Genomic DNA, 18,445 nt, shown 5'->3' with positions numbered 1-18,445 from the left:
CACCAGGAAGACAGAAGCTGTTTCTGCATTTACCTTCTTTCTTTCTTCTTTTTCCACTACACATTATAAATTGATTTTGTGATGTTGCACTTCACAGAAACACATCCATTTTTTATTGAGGATGAGCACTAGCATTTTAGTTCTAACTCAGAAAGCAAAATGCTGCACAGACCAGCTGAGAACAACATCCTTTTGTAGTTCTCAAATTTATTTGAACTAATTTATTTGTTCTCACAAATAAATACATGGGGAAAAATAAAAATATGGGGAAATAATAGCCCAAATTTGTTGTCTTTTGGGGATACCAAAAGTGGCTTTTCTTCAGTTCCATTTGGTAAGAATTTCTCTACTTTACTCATAATGGAATACATTCAGCTTTCTAGCATCACCTTGCTGTTTCATCTATAATATACACAGCACTGGTAGTCTGGCTTTGTAGCACTTGGTAAAACTGGGAGGGGGCATGGTTGTGGTTCTTATAAATCCCAATTTTGTCACAGCAGGGTTTTGTGACTTGGGATGTGTAACACCAAGAGAAGTAGAAGATCTCCAAATCCTTTTGAATAGCATGTTTGTTAAGGGATTGTCATCAATTATAGAGGATCAGACCTGGTCAACATGTATGCCAAACCAGGACCTCTGATGCAACATTAGCATTTGCTGTAAAACAGCTTGGCTCTGTTTCAGGTTTTGGTTGCTGGGTAGATTAAGGAGAGCAGCTGTTCAATCTGACCTTGGAGGTTTCAAAAACTCAGCTGGGCAAGGCCTTGAGAAACCAGACCTAACTACAAAATTGGCCTTGCTTGGACCAGCAGGACAACTTCACATTGTGTGACCTCCAGTGGGCCCTTCCACCCTGAATTATCACATGATTAGCAAAGTAAGAGCACTTCCCATTCCCTGAAAAAGACAATGAACAAAAATTATTTATATTATGTCAAACACTTCAGTCTCACCTCCTTGAAAACCAAGGAGTGTTTTATAGAAATAAAAAAAAAAAAAAAAAAAAAAAGAAAGTGTGAGATTATTCTTATCAGGTTCTACTTTTAAAACCAACAACAGGGGAAGGCAAAGTAGAGAAATTATGAAATGCACATATACCAAAAGGAAAGCAAGGAAAGTGATACAACTAGTCCAATTCACATACTCCTTCACCCCTAATCCTGCACTCTTTCTGATGTTAAATTAACTGCAATAGCAAAAATGCATATTGCATAATATTTTAATGAGCCCAAAATGCAAGAGTGAAGACACTTTTTACAACTTTAATGAAGTCACTCTGCGAATACAAAATCATTCCAGTGCCTGTGATTTTGGTACAAGCTGCTTAGTACATTTTTCTGGACAGACAGATGTGAGGGCAGGTGTCCCAATATGGCCAAGTGAAGATTTTCTGTAAGAAGCTAAATTTATGAATCCTTATTTTAACTGTGAAATGTTTGTAGTATTCTGAAAAGGAACTGGAACTGAAATGGATGATTTTTAATGAAGGTCAAGAAAGTTTATATGTCTCTGGAATACTAAGTATGCCTATATAGAAATTTTCTTTTTAAATTAGACAGTCCATTATTTTCTCATGTCCCAATACTTTAAAATTCTATTTGTTTCCTTGCTATCAGTCTGCATATTAAATGCATGCTCCTCCTTTCCCTAAAATTTATTGCAAAAACAGCACTCTCCTAGTATTTGTTTTTCTGCCTTCCAGTTCTCATTCCGTCTCAAGTTAAATAATCACAACTGTACCTCAAGAACCTCTCATAAGACTTAGGAGAACAGATCAGCTTACAGCAGGTAGGCAAAATCAAAGTTCTTCATGCCAAACAAATTGCCAATTCCCTGGATTTGAGGTCCTTTTACACCCACTCCCACTCCTTTTTTTATCCTTTTTATATAAGGAAAAAACATACAGCAAATGTGTTCTGACAGCAAGCATTATTATGAATGTGTTTGTATACATTACATAACACATGCACTGTAAAAGGAGATGAATCTAAGACTGGGTGGGGTGAGATAGGCTGTTAAACCTCTTCACAAGAAAATATTCTGTAGCCTGATCTAAAGTATTGTTTCTCATTAATGAGTTCCCAATCCAAGATTTACTAACTTGTCAAAGACAAGTATCCAATGATTCCAGTCACAGATGAGGCAAGTGCTGCTTTTATTCTGAAGCAGAAAAACAAACCCCACGTACTCAGAGCTAAAACAGGATAACCACTTCATCAGAATTTCCTGATTCTACATGCACAGAAGAGAAAAGCAACTGCATGTAAAGATCAAGTACATTATTGATTTCTGTCTTAGTCAGTGCTCTACGCCTTCCCTATTAAAAGCACCAGTGTCTATGTGAATAGTCATTGTATGAGCCTGAACATTAATACAGCCTGAAAACAGTTCTACAGCAGCTCAAGATTTTTTCATTACCTGAAGAAGGTCTTTCTGAGACAAATCCCATTTCTTAATTCCATTATCTCTTGATCCACTGAAAAGGTTATCTCCCATAATAGCAAGTGCTTCAATGCCATCATAATGAGGAGGTTCAAAATTGTGTGTAGGACTTACACTTCCAAGAGCCCCTTCAGTAACATCAAACATCTAAAATAAATAATAAAATATGTTATGTGGAATTTTCTGCCATCTAACCTGCTTGAAAGTCATGCAGCAAATAACTTTCGGGAAAAACTTCCTAAGTCTTATTACAGGCCACTGTATTGTGATGTATATTTGACAGAATTTATCTACCAGAAACCACTCCTTTCCCCTCTTCCACTTCTTGCCTGTAGTGGGAATACTCCACTGCCTTCAGAGAAGACTGCTCTGGGAAGAAGTACTACTACTTGAATATCATATACACAGTAGCTTCACAGGAAGGGCCCATATATACCCTGTGTATAGTAGTTTCTCTGTGGCTAGAGAAACAAAGCTCATGAGTGAATTTGGGAAATGTAACTCACACTGGAAGAACTGCACAGGTAAGTAGCTGCAGAAAGAGGCATTAATATCTTTTTCTGGACAAGTTTTGGTAAGGGTACTATTACACACTGATGCTATTCATGGACTAGACACACCTTTTCCTTGCCCAATCTCCAATAATGGGGTTTTAAAACAGACTTTTTAAGTAAGGTTGTTTTAACAATTTAAGCCATAATCAATTCCATCAGGTCTTTGTTCCTAGAGCTGCAGTGTAAGCAATTCTGATTAATTTTGCATTGTAGGGAGCCAGAACTCACACAGTGAGACTGAGCTGAAACAACAGATGAGCTGTAACTTTTTAAACCACCAGCTCTGTTTCACAAGCAAATGTCAGACTTCATCCTCTATTATTTGCTTTTTATTGGCCTTTTAGAATGAATAAGCTTGACAGTAGAAAAGGGAGAGCTTGGTAGTGTAAAATAATACCTTGTGAGCTAAAGGTATTTTAAAAGTTACTGCATTCAATTAACATGCATCAGTTCCAATTGTAACAAAAAAATTAATGATAAACCAGAAAAATCAGGTACCTAGAGGTGACTAATATTACTGACTCAGTAGACAAGATAGTAGTTTCCTGTGGCATGACAGTATCTGTCACCTGAGCTGGCAGCCCAACAGACATACCAATTCAGAGAACCACAGATAGTTAAGGGGTTAAAATGGACCTTAAAGATCATCTAGTCTCAACCTGTCTTCGGTGGCAGGGACACCTCCCACTATACCAAGCTGCCCAAGGCCTTATCCAGCCTGACTTTGAATACTGTCAGCATTGGGGAATCCACAGCCTCATTGGGCAGCCTGTTTCAGTGTCTCACCACCTTCACAGTGAAAAATTTCATCCTAATATCATAACCTAAATTTCCCTTTTTTCAATCTGTACCCGTTACTCCTTGTTCTGTCACAACAGTTCCTGATGAAGAGTCCCTCTCTGGCTTCCCTGTAAGCCCCTGTCTGATATTGGAAAGTTATGGGGTCTCCACATAACTTTCTCTTTTTTGGGCTGAATGGAAGCATCAAGAATTCGTAGACAGCTGCACTGACTATGCAAATACAGATAATTTATACTATCCAAAGTGGATAGTATACCAAAGTTGGTCCAATTATGCACCAACCTCTCAGGCAGTTTTTTGCATCTGGCACGGCGCATAGCCAAGCATCCCAGAATTGCAGAATAATATGAAAAAAAGAAAGCCCAGCTCAGTGAGAAAGCTCACACAGGTTCTGGATCCTGCTCCACCCCCAGAAAGCCCAGCTCAGTGAGAAAGCTCACACAGGTTCTGGATCCTGCTCCACCCCCAGCTGTGTTCATACACTCTCTCCAGTGTGTGAGAAGTACAGAACAAAGAGCAACCCCACACAACAAAGTGGCTGTTATGACAAGCCAAGGTTTCTTGCTCATTCTGTATTTGGCCTCATGCATCACTCCTTCTTTGCAGTGTGAAGGTCAGCTTTAGAGATGATGTACAGTTACCCAAGTCTGGTGATTTGGGTATAGCCCTGAGAAACAGGAGCTTGTGGGTTCAAACACCCACTGGCTGAGGTGAGCCAAAGGGGGAAAAAGGGAAAAAATAACCCCCTCCTCCCAAAAAACAGTCTGTATCCTTGAGAGAATTAATCACAATTCTGAGAAACAGAAAAGTATATTGGCCATCTTGGCTGAGAAGTGCTGACCTTGCTGTCTTCCCCACTTCAGAACACAGGGAACACTTCAGAAAGAGCCTGGGCTAAACCCTGGACTCTGTTATGTGAGAAATACACAGGGTGACTCTGCTGAAACAGTTAGATCTGCACACCAAAACAGAGGCATTGACTTAAGATACTTTCAAGAGCTAAATGTTACCTAAAAGTAGGTGTTACGAATATTGCTCCAAGACTTTGTACACCAGACATCCGATTTAATGGGGATTAAGAAAAAACTTAATTAGAGACAATTATGCATCCATCTTCCTCAGTGAATCAAAAAAGGCACTGAAGTGGTAAGTGTTTACTATTGCTGAATATTATTCATGATCCATGACCGGTGAAATAATTTTCATCCTGGCTATCATGTTTTGAATGTGCAGATATGAGCCACTTCTGCTGAAGCCTGCATCCCATGCTGATGCGTCAAGCTAAAATATGCAAATACTAGCAAATACCTATATAAAGGTTTACCTTTATATAATGATCCTTTGAACCAGTGACAATAAGATCTTGTCCATTGGAAATCTGATCGACAGTAAGGCACATAACAGGACCCTGGTGACCGGTTAGCTTTCCTGTAGACTGAAATCTTAAGGGATAAGGGAAGAAATGAGGATTCAGTCATTCATATATCCAGTACAGTCCATAGCACATTTTCTGACAGAATGGATCTTTTTATTTTCCCTGTCTCCAGTACTCATTCTCTGGTTTACCTATATTCCAGTTTTCATATCCATGGATAAATATTAAATCTACATTAAATACAAAAAAAACCCTCTATTTGTGCAAAATAAGAATTAAAACATTTTAAAGTAAAGATGAATCAGTCCCCTCCCAAGTATTTTCTGTATTTTGAATGCACTCTTCGGGAGCAGGTTCTGTTTGGAAAAGTGTAATTATAGTGCAGCTACCATAATCCCATTCTATATTACATTACTTCCATCGGTTTCCATCATCTTATCAACAATTACTAGTCAGGATTCCCATATTCACCTTACAAAATGTGTTCTGTAGCACCTGTCAAACAAAACCTTGTGTTTTTCCAGTCATTTTACTGAAATAATTCACCACAAGCTTAACACATGAGAAAATAATTATCTCAGTAAATACCACAGATGGATTAGCTGATCTGTAACTGACACCATATTTTGCCCAGGTATGGACATTACCATATAGAAGAAACACTTCACTGACTGTTTCATGTGCACAACTTTGCTGCCTATGCACATGCAACCACCTAAAGAACATTCTCTTCGGCTGGTGTTCAGTACCTTTTCAGGTCCCACATCCTCACTGAGTTTCCAGCAGCTGCATAGAGGAATGTGCCAGTTGGATTTAGTGCAATTTGATTGATCTGGTTCTCTCCAGCCGGGATAGCAACTGTTCTGTTGGTACTTCCTGAACACATGTCAGCAGGCATAGCTTGGCCTGAAGACCTGAGTATAGAGAAGGAGGAGAAAAAGGAAAAAATATTAAAAAAAAATTTAAAAAAATAATATCTGTATTTTGTTTGCGATACTTTGTATACTTTCTAAAAACAAACCTATTTCACTGAGCAAAATAGGCTATAAGCCAATTATGAATACTGAACATCTGATAGAACTCTATATGCAAATTTTTTTGTGTTCCCATATATTACTGGTACCCTATACTGACTTAGCCTGAACATGTAAATAAAGCTTCCATTCCCAACAGTGGACTTACATTACACTGTACTGCAATACTGAATTAAATATAATAAGTAAGACTCATTTGAATGCTTGGCATCTGAGGTTCAGCATACTCACGTCAATGTCCGAATGCACTTTGCAGAATCTCTGATGTCCCACACCTTGATATAGGAGGTTGAAACTGTGAAGACCAGGCTAGTGTAGTTGCAATATTTAATAGAAACTACATTATTTGGATGACCCCCTAAAGACATAATCTCTTGTCCAGTTACCAGATTCCAGACTTTGCAGGTACGATCTAAAGACAAACAAAAAGGGGGAAAATATTAACAATAATAAAAAAACCCTGAAAAATCACATTTTTCCTAAACTCAGTTAATCTTAAAGAAAGTACACACATTTGCACTCATACACTTTTGTCTACTTCTGTAGACACCACAGAAAATCAGCTAAATTAAGTACGTCTTAAAAAATACACATAGGCATCCATCCATCATCACCATCAAAACTAAGCAAGTTTAATCATTAAATGTGCATTCAAGATCTGCATATTAGCTCCCAAAGCATTTTAAAAGGATAAAGATCTCCAGGGAAGTGAAAATACAGACAATTTAGAGGCTGTAAAGTGTGGATGATGATAGATGAAGAGAAGAATCCAATTTTTAATTCAAAAATTCATTATCAAAAACATAGCTCAGGACGAGTATTGAGGCTTATTATGGCCGAGTTCTGACTGCCACACCTGAACTACAAAGGTGAGAAGGGATCCAAACTCTCCAGTGTATTGGGGGCCTCAAAGTCCCAGCAGAGTGCTTTAGTCACTGTTTTGATTCCGAAGCAAAGGAATTTAAATACTGCAATCTTTTATGTGTTAAAATCTCAAATGCATAGAGGTTTTCAAGAAATCCACAACACTACTGGCAAGAACAGGAAACTCTCCTTGCTGCACCATGACTGTATCACACCATGTATTTTAGACATACATTTATACTGAAATAAGTACTGGAAGGATGAAGAGAAAGCTTCATGTACTTCATGACTCAGTTGCGATAGCATGAAGCTAAGTATAGCAAGACCTGTCTGCCACTTTAAAACACCAGCTACCAAGATCAAAGGTCTGCAATGCACATGAGAGCTTATTGGCAGTTCTGAATTTGTCTGCAAGAACTATCTGATGTCAGTGAGCTGAGACTTTCTGCTTCAGCAACAATTTCCAAAAGATTTAAACTTATTTAATTAAACAGCTGCCTACATTCTCAAGTGAAAGTGTAATTGGTAAACTCGCCTCAAAAATATATATACAGGAAAAATTCTCCCATGTTTAAGAAGCTAGGATATGACTTCAAAAAAGTAAATACTTGCAACATCTACAAACATCTGTTAAAAAAAATTACCAAACCTTTAGAATACAATTCTAAATGTAAAATAAAATTTTAAAACACGCCCTTTTTTCCCCTCACATAGCCACTGAATTCAAAATCTCAAAAGAAATCAACTAAGTAGTATTTACAGAATCTAAATCAATGTCCTTTTTTGCAACTGTATATACTTGCACAAATGTTGAAATGTTAGCTTAAAACTTGAAGGATGAAAAGTTTGCCAACTCACTCAAAGTGTGTGATTTGGTATTTTTAACAGCCAGCTAGAAGAACAGCTACAGAAACCATACCTGAATATTAGCACTGGAAGACCTGCATTTGATGGGGTTGTCAACTATGCTAATAGAAGGATAAAAGGGATGTCCTGAAATTTCAAGGTTTATCATGAAATATATTATTAATATATTTATTTCATATATTATTTTCATATTTATTATATGAGCTGGTGAAAAGAAGAGTCTCCCTGCCAATAGGTATTAACTTCTTCCCAGCCACTCTAGTTCATCTTAGCTTTGATACTTTCAGAAAAAAAGAGTCAGCCATAGTTTCAGCTGCACAACTAAGACTGTAACAAATCCTTTGCTGTAAGTGCTTTATATGAAAAAGACCAGAGAAGAATCATAACACACAGAAATCACTCTTTGGGCAATATTAAAATAGGTGTTTGTGAAACGCAGTCATTGAGCTTTGGTGGCCTCTGGTGGTATCAAGCCAAACTGAGCAATGACAATGGAAATTCACTTCAGCCAGGATGAAAATGTTTCTTCAAAACACTGTTTCTATCAGTTTGAGAATTCTATAGAGTGACTGCAGCTTCCAGTAAGGAACTTAAATCCCAGGCCCCTCCCACAACTGCTATACAGTTCTTATAGCAACAAAGGACAGGCAACAAGATGCACAGAGGGAGCAGAAGACATCCTCAGATGAAGAGGATAGTTCAAAGAACCAACTATGGCATGAAGGGTATTCAAACTCTGTGCAGTAGAGCCAAACATGTTCCAATTCCCGCCTCCACCCTTACCCAGAAGCTATTACTTTGCTTTGCATAGCATGTGTGTACATGCTATCATGACTGCTTCCATCATTTCACTCAATAAATGCTAATGTTACTGCTTTTTGTGGTTTTCCACTACAATTAGCAGCCAAATACTGCACACTGGAGTTAGAAACCTGTAGGTAATTACTGTAAATCCTTCTTCAGCTTATGTTGAGAAACAGACCCTTAGAATTTTCCACTGTGTTTACAGGACTAAGCACAAATTGAGAATTTCACAACACCCCAAGTTCTCAAAGGCAGCAGAGGTGCACAGAGCTTGCCCAACACCTTTAGATCCAGTGAAGAGAAGATCATCGGTTGCATCAACGCAAAGCACAGCCTTGGTATGTCCCTCGGCTGTATAGATACACTGAAGTGGGGACGATCGGATGCATTTTGAAGCAGGAAATGGGTTAATTATCCCCCTAAAGAAAAAAAAGGAATGTGAGTTGGGCATATTAATAGACACAGATAACATTAATTTACTTGCAGGTAGGGAAAAAAATTCACCTAGTGGTCCTAGATGTGAGGGCAGAACAGCTGAATGCTTTTCATAAACTATGTAAGGATTTTTACTATTCAGCCTCAACACGTGTCAACTCTGGACTATCAGTTAATCACATACACAAACAAACAAATTAAAAGACAACAAGGTGCTAAATGCTGGGTACGTGGCAGTCTGCATAATGCTGAACAAACCAGACACTTAAAGCTTCCGTAAGCCCAATATCAACCATAAGACATCTTAGTCTAAACAGCACAATCTGGAAAATGGAGCAAATGTAATGTGCACTGCCAGTTCCAAACTCAGCATGCATTTCATGTCATCTGCATTCTATGGGCAGACACAGAACTGCTGTTAACTTCTGTGCCTGAAGAAGGTTCCTGCTGCACTCTGTACCAAACAACATGTTGCTCATGCTCAAATGGCCAAAAGGGAGGATGACTGGAATGCTGATGCCCCAGAGGAATCTTCCTGGGCACTTTCAGCTAATTCTGTGGTGATGCCAAAAGACTAACTTGCCTGACAAAATGCCTCACAATATACCAAACAAAAATTACTAGCAGTCTAAAATCTCATGCGTACAACTGCACACACACAGGCCCCTTTATTTCTGTGAAGTGTAGAAAAGCCTTAAATTAATGCCCAAAACATGCAACACAGCTGTGGCCTGGCCAGCTTGCAGTTAAGACTCACTGCTCTTTTGGGAATCACACACCTAACTGTGAGGAAAAGGAATTAAACCATAGCCCTATCCTATCAAAACAAAAGTATCAGATGCTTTAGGAAAATTAAAAAATTTTGTAATATTGTCCAGAAGTTTGCTATAGAAAGGGAAAAATCCTTTATGATACAAGCTAACTTTGTGACAGCTTGTTAGTTTATCTAGTACATTAAAATTATGATTTTAAACATTTTTACAGCTCAGGACGTCCTCGCTCATGTAATTTATTACTCCACAGAAATCCTGCTATATACTTTACTAGTATTAATAGCACCTTAAATTGTATAACATTATCTTTCTCATTTTGGAAAGGCATTAATCTTTCATGTGCACCATTTTATGTTTTCAAGAAAACAGGAAAAATTTGCTTTTTAATTAATTTAGGTCTCTGCTCTTTGTTTTCTAGCATCACACTAAATGAACACGATTTTCTCTGTAGCATTCCCTAGTGGATCATGCTGCCTTTGAACTGAGTTATTCCTCCTGCTGTTCTCACCCACTCACTTCTGTGACAAGCCATGTAAAATACATGTCCTGGAGCTATTTCTCTACCTATGTGCAGTATTATAAAATCTACAGACAAAACACTACAACTGCTACAATGACCAGACAAAGCCACCATCACATTATTAGCAGCTCTTTGACTGCCTTCTATAGGTAAACTAATTTTTCACTGAGTACCAAAGTCCTAACCCACAGGCACATGAGTGACGACATTTCTTTCATCTCTTAACTTCTGTGCATTCTCTCAGAAAGACATAATAAAAATTACTCATTTTTAGTTACGGTAAGATTTAATTTTTAGTGATCAAAGCATACAACGGAAAAAGTAAAACAAAAAATAAGGAGAGAAGCAGATAAAACATAAGAAAATGTCTGCCCCTAATTTTCTTTTTTTTAAAAGAAAACAAAGAGAGAAACAATGTGTCTATGGAAATGCTTACATCATACTTCAGTTATAATTAAAATACCTGACATGCTCAACAATGATCAAAAATACCCTAAAAAAAGGAGAGGGGGAGACATGCTTGACCAAAATCTCAGATATTTAATGTTCTGGCAAAAGCAAGAGAAACAATGCACAGGTATCAGGAAAAATCATGCAGCAAAATGAAATGTCTTAAGAACTGGAATAACTTTGGTGAGAGATGCCAAGAAAACAGAAAAGAGAGAGTACCTTTGTACCTCCGACAGAGAGGAATCACTTTCATCAGACCTACAATCAACAGTGGTGGAATTGTGAGGAGAAAGAATATAGGTATCAGCAAAGGAACGCCTCCATATGAGAAGAACAAACAACAGCACGGCCAACTCAGAACAGCAATGCAAATCCACATACATTGTGCAGCATTGCTCAAGGTATATCTCAAACCCATGATGGTATGGGGGGTAGGGGAGAAAAAATAATTATCTTAAAATAACACTCTCAGCAGTAAGTTACAGTAGACTCTCAGCTCCAGAAGATGAGTAAAAGCAGCTGAGCCATTTCTTATTTCACCAACATTTTCTTAGAGAAGTAAAGGCAAAAAGTTAAAAGGAGAAGATGGATGCCCAAGTTAACCTCCGTAAGATAGTGCTTGTTGAGAACATCAAAAGAAAAAATATACTCTGAACATCAATGCCTGCTAAGTGTAGAAGAGACATGCAAAATATTAGTCATAGAGATATGTTAAATATGATAGCCCACTCAAATAAATGCAGCAATTTGCAAGCCATCCTAAGTTCAAAATCCTTCACCTCTTATTTTGAAAAATGTTTAAAATTAAAAACCAAGAAAATATACAAGATAATATTTCCCCAAGACATGATGATTTTCAGTATGTCTTAAGATGTCCTTCATTTTCAACTCACACAGATTCAGCAGTTTCTATTTGACTTCAAAGTCAGCTCAGAGAAAATGAAAAGGGTTTGGTAGGAGTTAGCAATAAGAAAGGTAAGCTAAGATAAAGAAGTAACAAACACAGTTACTGAAAACCTTGCAAGCCACTGCTTGGTATGTGATGGCTGTAGATCTCTGAAAAAAAAACTTCTATTAAAAATAATAGTGTAAAAAGACAATAGAAATTTCTTCTCTTGCTAAACTTAGAAATAAAGGTTTATTTGAAATCTGAGTTGCAGCTCATAAGCACTGCATGGTATTTGTATCAGTGCTGAAACCTGATAGAGATTCTAGTCAAGTAAAGTCCACTGCCATTTGGAGTAAGGCAGATGTCTTACCCCAAACAGATGCCTAGTGTGAGAAAATTCTGTTCTGCTTCTTCTAAACAAGATATGAATGTCATCTACTCCTGCAGATCACCTCCTAAAGTCAGTCTGTTCCATCATTTGGAAGGTCTCTATAAACAACTGTGTTCTAGCCATTTCAGTGTCCCATCCTCTGAGGTGCTGTTGTGAAAGCACTCTGAGCAACACTGGAGCAACTGAGTGACTGTCAAAAGCACTATTTCCTAAATTATCATCTAAAATCTATTTTGGAGTGTAAACACACACACAAATACACAAACATCTAAGAATTCTACTGTTCTCTTCTATTTTGGCTTTAAAACTACAAATATCAGACATAGCCTAGAAAACAGGAAACAAGGTTCAGCAGGAAATTTCTTTTCTCAAATTTTTACAGTGGTTCCATGGTAGTTTAAAATATTTCCTTTGAAAACTACACAAAAACATGAGAAAGATCTCCTCCTGGCTTGCAGAAGGGCAACATATCTACCAGACACTACACTGAAAACTTGAGCACACCTTATATTTATTTCCCTGGTTGGGGACTGAGGCTTCCCTTTGTGACTTACTTATCCTGCTGAACTGATGTGTTTCCCTGAGAAACAGTTAGACGACTAAAAACATTCATTTCATTACGGGGCCGGCTTGGTGGGGAAGTAGGAGGTGACAGACTAGCCTCTGGGGCTCCAGAATCTGAGCTACAAAAAAAAAAGAACATCTTCTTTAACAGGTTACGAATGGTTAGAAAAGTTAAATGCAACATGCCTCAAATGTTAGATGCTGTTCTTAAGCAAATAACTAAGATTGTAATACTAGCTACAGATATTTCTCAGAGAAGGCAAAAAGCTGCAGAGTACAAGATGGCACAATGTTCAAAGATTAAGTGGTAAAAGTGAAAGCTACAGGCAGAAAACACACAAGTAAAATGAAGAAATTCTTATAAAATTGAAAGGTCTTAGAAATATTGATGACTTCTACTTAAAAAGAAAAAAGAAAAAAAAAAAAGAAAAAGTAATTTGTAAATTATCCAAAGGACATTTTCTCAGGGCTCTGCTCCTGAGTTATTTTGTACAGAAAAACAACCTGGAAAAAACCCCAAACAGCCACACATAAGCTGAGCAATGAATATTAGCACTGACAACAATTCAAACTGTCCTGCAAGAAAAGAAACAAAAACACACATCTATATTTCAGAAAAATTCAAAGTTCAATTTATACCAGAGGAAATAAATTTTAAAGAATCTTACAGTTTTTGTTCTTTTGTCTTTGTCTTTTCCATTGTTTTCTCATAGGCTTTTCTCTTTGCTAAAGGTGAAGGCTCAGGTATCTTCTTCTCTGGAAGAGATGGTTGTCTCGAACTAAAACAAGAGCAATCATTATCTCACTCTAAGGCCCTTCACAGAACTTGCTTTTCTTACATTACCTGTCATTCTCTCAGTGTGATTTCAAGTTTTAGAGTGCACTTAATCTATTATTGTCTCTCTTGAATTTAAGGATTATAAACTTGTTCTCACACTTGAATATAAAAATATACCAAGTTATTAATGTTCAAAGTTCATCAACATATAGAATCAGATACTGAATAGTTAAAGGAGATTTACTAATTCAATAATAAAAGAGACTCACTAAAATAAATACAGTGGAGTATGCATCCCAAATTAAGATAATGGAAATTCTTAAATTTCAGATTCTACATTTGCATCTACAATAGACCATTTACAGACATGAAGAAGAGAGAAATCAGATGATTCTTATACACAAATGAAACACTGCAGTAACATATTAATGATAATTAGGAAGTGAGAAAATGTGTTTCCCATTGACAACCTGATTACAACATGGCTTCTATTTGTCCTCCACTTCCCTTCTCCCTTGTTTTTCATCCCTCATTTGTCTCTCTGGTTCTTGCTTTGAAACAATTCCAATTCACAGTCACTGTGGTCTTTTTCCCAACCTTTCTTTCCCATTAAAATTAGCAAAAATATTAAGAGGACAATATTAAAGCTGACACCCAAATGTTATTTCACCACGGTGAGACAAAAGAAAAAAAAAAATTAGAAATCTGTGTGGTCTCCATTCTTCTGAACTTCCATTTTTCACTAGTAGAGCAATCACAAGAACAATATTTGTTTTGTTTTTTCCCATTTCTTTGAAATTAGAATGATTTTTTCTATGAATATGAAACACTCATTAGAAGCAAGAAAGCAGATTCTTAAAGTGTTTTTGCTCCATGCAATTCCATAGCATATCTCCAAGAAGATAAAGGTCATTTGGCAGGCCACCTGCCTGACATGGTTACTACCATCAATCTCAGAGCTCTACAGCTTCTGAATATGCATAGCTCAAACTTCTCTACATGTTTCCCTTGAGAGGAAGTCTGTGCTATATAAAATCCACCTGGAGACCGGAATGCAGAATAACATGATTTAACATGGACAGCACAACCACGAACAGCTACTTGACTGAAGTAGATGAGACAGTCTCAAGTGCTCACAAACCTGAACTGCAATGTGCAGGACCTGTAAGACCTAATGCCAAGAACTGCATGTCAGCCCTAGAGCTCCACAGAGTCTTCAAGAGACTGGAAAAGGAGGACAGGTGATAACCTGCCTGGTTTTGCACAGAAGCCTAGCAGTTAAGTTATAAAAGAAGGGGAGGAAGTGGGTCCAATTCCCTCAAGCCCAGAGCACCCATTTCCAGGTAGGGCTCCTCTACCTCTAGGCATACTGTGCAAAGGACACCAAAAAAGATGGAACAGGACACAGTCCCTCCCCTCTCTTTATGCTGGACCAGTATGCATTTAGGAATGCAAAAATTCTGAGGTTACAAGGCAAATTCTATGAATCAGGCTGGCAGGTCTTCCAGCAAGGATGACAAACAGGCTGTAGTGTCTACTGCCAGGGCTGCTCATACGTCTACTGAGCAGCTGCTCGATTAAATAAACCAAACCATAAACCAGAAGCCAAGCTCCTCTGCCTCACACTGGGATTCTGCATACTCAGACACAGAGGCAACTTTCTCTTGTTCACTCTCTACCTGCCCTTGAGTCTTCCATCTTGGACTCCACAGTGGAACATCCTCAGAAGAGGGTATAAATAGCATCATCATTTTCTGAATTCTTTTTGAAAGCCTGGGAATGTAGGTATTATAAAAATACAGCTATCTTGCTGGAATGAACTTCTTAAGCATAGGTATAAAAACTAGGTGCAGGATGTCAATGGCCTAACAGAAAAGGAGCAGGACACATACCTCCTTCCAGTTTTCCAGAGCCCTTTTACATTTGCCAGGATATCAGAATCTGAACAGAACTGACACAAGTGCTACAGAATACAACTATATTCTGAAAAAGCTGCTGTAGATGAGTTGAGTATATCAAAGACAACAGCACTAACCAATTTTTTAAACAAAATTCCAATTAAATTAACTGTTTGCCATGTGTATTTAGGTGCCTCCATAAGTAACAGAATCACACAATGGTCTGGACCGGAAGGGACTTAAAGATCATCTAGTTCTAACCCCTTCCCTTAGGCAGGAACACATTCCACTAGACTAGGCTCCTCTAAGCCCCATCCAGCCTGGCCTTGAACACTGCCAGGAATGGAGCATCCACAGCTCCTCTAGGTAATCTGTTGCAGTGCTTGACTCTCACAGTAAAGAATTTCTTCCAATATCTCATGTACACCTACAATCTTTCAGTTTGAAGCCACTACCCTTTACCACATGCCCTTGTAAAAAATCCCTCTCCAAGGACCATAGAATCAGCACAGACCTAAGAAAACTGAGGGGGGTTCCAGAGTAGAGCAGTTTGTACATATGCAGACACCTGAATTTGCAGCTAAACATATAATTAATTTCTGTCACTTTGAGAATTCATATTTTGAATTACTGCTACAGCCTCTATATCCCCAAACGTTGCTTAAGTAAGTGGCACAACGGAGAAAACATTTATTGCAGGTAAGATCACAATCTGCTCCTGAATAATGTATTTTACTAAGAGAGATATGCTGGCACACAGGCTCATAAGGGAAGGCCAGATGGCTCAAAGACAAGCTTTCTTCAGCTATGACCAGATAAACCAGCAAGAGTTCTAGTTTTGAAAAAAACATACACATTTGCAGTGAGAAAGTCACTGCAGATTGATTGTGAGAATTTTTGATCACTTATCTACTGAAACATGATCAATAACAATTCAATATGTGACGCCTACTGCTGACTGAATTGATTTTTTGACAATATGTAAATTTCAAATACTTGAAGAACACAGTTTTGGGAAAATCCTGTTTTGCCTTTGTGCTGGCTCATTTTCATAAATCGATACATTCTAGAAGATGGAGCAAGGCAAAAGTTGGTATTACCTGAGTCTTGGATGTCAGGTCATAACACTTGATGTTTTAGATCTTGAAGCTTCAACAGTATCTACTCATCTCAGACTAACTGCTGAAACAAGTGAGTTTTCTCCACCTATGCTCACCCTCAAGAGCATTCTTTCCAAGCAGATCCTATTTGCACTGAAGGCATCAGCATGGGTTAATAATTGCTGTCAGCAGTGTTTTATGTTCATGATTGCCACCTCAAGCACATGCCAGAAATACACAGTAAAAAATATAAATTGCAAATGTGTATTAGGTAGAGACTGCTGTAAAAATATTATGCAAATAGGACAGATGAATATTAAAAGATGCTTAACTCCAGAACCTGTAACATCAAGATAGTGATGGGACACTGATTTCCACATCCCTGAATGTGGGGAGTGCATTCAATTTACACGTGAGCTTGTGCAACATAGGAGCTAGTACCTAAAAAGCCAAGAAAAGGGTCTCTAGCAGTGAATGGCTAATAACCTGCAGTGGTATTGGTAGGTATAAAAAGAACAGCAAGAGCAAGTGAAAAGAAAAAATGTGTGTGTGAGAGACATCTGCTGGTCCCAAAGTAAAAAGACAAAAATATTTTTAGTTGTGTTTAGAATCAAGAGATTTCAGTACAGTAAAACTGTTCTGCAGGTAAGTGCAACCTGCAAACAGAAAGGAATTTACAAGATTCATAATGTCTAATATTTTCCTTTCAGCTTTTTACTTGCATACTCTATTGTTCCAGAGACTTCTTCATTTTAAGCATGGCCCACACAACACAACTCACAGAAAGATTTTTCCTAATAATTAGGACCATATACAAATACCATGTTATATAAAGCTTTTGGACTGTGTTTTGTTGCTTTTTTTTAATCTCTCTGCTGTTCAAAGCAGATTCTCACTACCTCCCTAGAATATGCATTTCCCATAGCACTAATACAGCAAACTATTCAAGGTATGAGAGGGATTTTTCCCTCTACATAGAACACGGTTACAATAACTTTATTATAACAAAGCAACTTAACAGAGCTTACATCTTCAGTAAGAACCACAGTACTGACAAACCCTGCATTTATACTTTCTAGAGTGGTGATGGTAGAAAGGAAGGAGCTTTGTCAGTATTATTTAGTAAGCTTCAAGTGTGTCAACCTCGCTTGTAAAGTTAAAATAACACATTACAAGAAATTGGCAACATGCATTTTTTTAAAAGCAAAGGATAATTAGTACAGCGTGGCCAAACTTACATGCTGCCTATTTTAGAAGGTAAGCCAGATGGTGGAGGTATAAACTCTCTGTCCCTAGCAGCAGTATCATGTGTGTCAGCAGCCACCCCACTTTCCTGGGTTTCTGCGAGTGGTGCGATAGAGCCGGCCAAGGCCGGGTCTGCAGCGCTGCTGTCGGAGACCAGGTCGCTGTTGGCTGCGTACAGCAATTCCATCTGCGTGGTGGTCCTCCGGCGGGCCTGGAGACAGGGAGAAAACAAACTGCCACTTAAACATGCAGTGCTATGTGCCAAGAGCCCTACACTCAAGCTTATCCTTAGCTGCCAATTAGCATTCCCTTCAAACACTTGGCAACTGCCTTTGGAAACTAAATCAAGAAGCTCACCTCTGCTTTTGGGCAATGATTTCAGAGGAGGCAATTCAAATTCAATGGCATGAAACACAAATTTGACAACTGGTTTTTAAGGATATCCTTTCAACCAGCTGCCTGTTAATACTACGTGAGTACAGTATTACTCAACTACAGTGTATGCAAATGAAATGTTATAAAGCAGAGAGGAATAAAGCAAATTGTAAATTTAAAAAGCTACAATTATATTGGTGTGACTTCTGACATCAATGCTTCTTCTCATATACAAACTCTGCTTCTTACTTAGTTTAAGCCATCTCAAAAATCCACACGGATT

The 18,445-nt window shown here is 38.0% G+C and overlaps 1 protein-coding gene across 9 annotated transcripts in view; it reads right to left on the bottom strand.

Annotated features, from left to right (window-relative positions):
• The window catches only part of KIF21A (kinesin family member 21A), an 87,094-nt gene that overhangs the window by 3,603 nt on the left and 65,046 nt on the right, over positions 1 to 18,445 (bottom strand). For 4 of the 9 annotated variants that reach the window (XM_015627972.3, XM_015627971.3, XM_015627973.2 and 1 more), the window contains 9 exons: positions 17,781 to 17,998; positions 13,435 to 13,545; positions 12,757 to 12,885; positions 11,142 to 11,180; positions 9,027 to 9,163; positions 6,441 to 6,621; positions 5,925 to 6,089; positions 5,125 to 5,242; positions 2,422 to 2,592 (listed from right to left, as the gene is read on the bottom strand). In XM_015627972.3, coding sequence (XP_015483458.1) covers positions 2,422 to 2,592; positions 5,125 to 5,242; positions 5,925 to 6,089; positions 6,441 to 6,621; positions 9,027 to 9,163; positions 11,142 to 11,180; positions 12,757 to 12,885; positions 13,435 to 13,545; positions 17,781 to 17,998 — 1,269 coding nt within the window. The remainder of the gene's footprint in view (positions 1 to 2,421; positions 2,593 to 5,124; positions 5,243 to 5,924; positions 6,090 to 6,440; positions 6,622 to 9,026; positions 9,164 to 11,141; positions 11,181 to 12,756; positions 12,886 to 13,434; positions 13,546 to 17,780; positions 17,999 to 18,445) is intronic. The other 5 variants (XM_015627974.3, XM_015627977.3, XM_015627980.3 and 2 more) reach the window with 3 other exon arrangements.

The sequence above is a fragment of the Parus major genome, chromosome 1A (assembly GCF_001522545.3).
Source record: "Parus major isolate Abel chromosome 1A, Parus_major1.1, whole genome shotgun sequence".
NCBI classification, from domain to species: Eukaryota; Metazoa; Chordata; class Aves; order Passeriformes; family Paridae; genus Parus; species Parus major.
The sequence above is the reverse complement of the archived record's forward strand: the minus strand, read 5'-3'. Positions and strand labels throughout refer to the sequence as shown.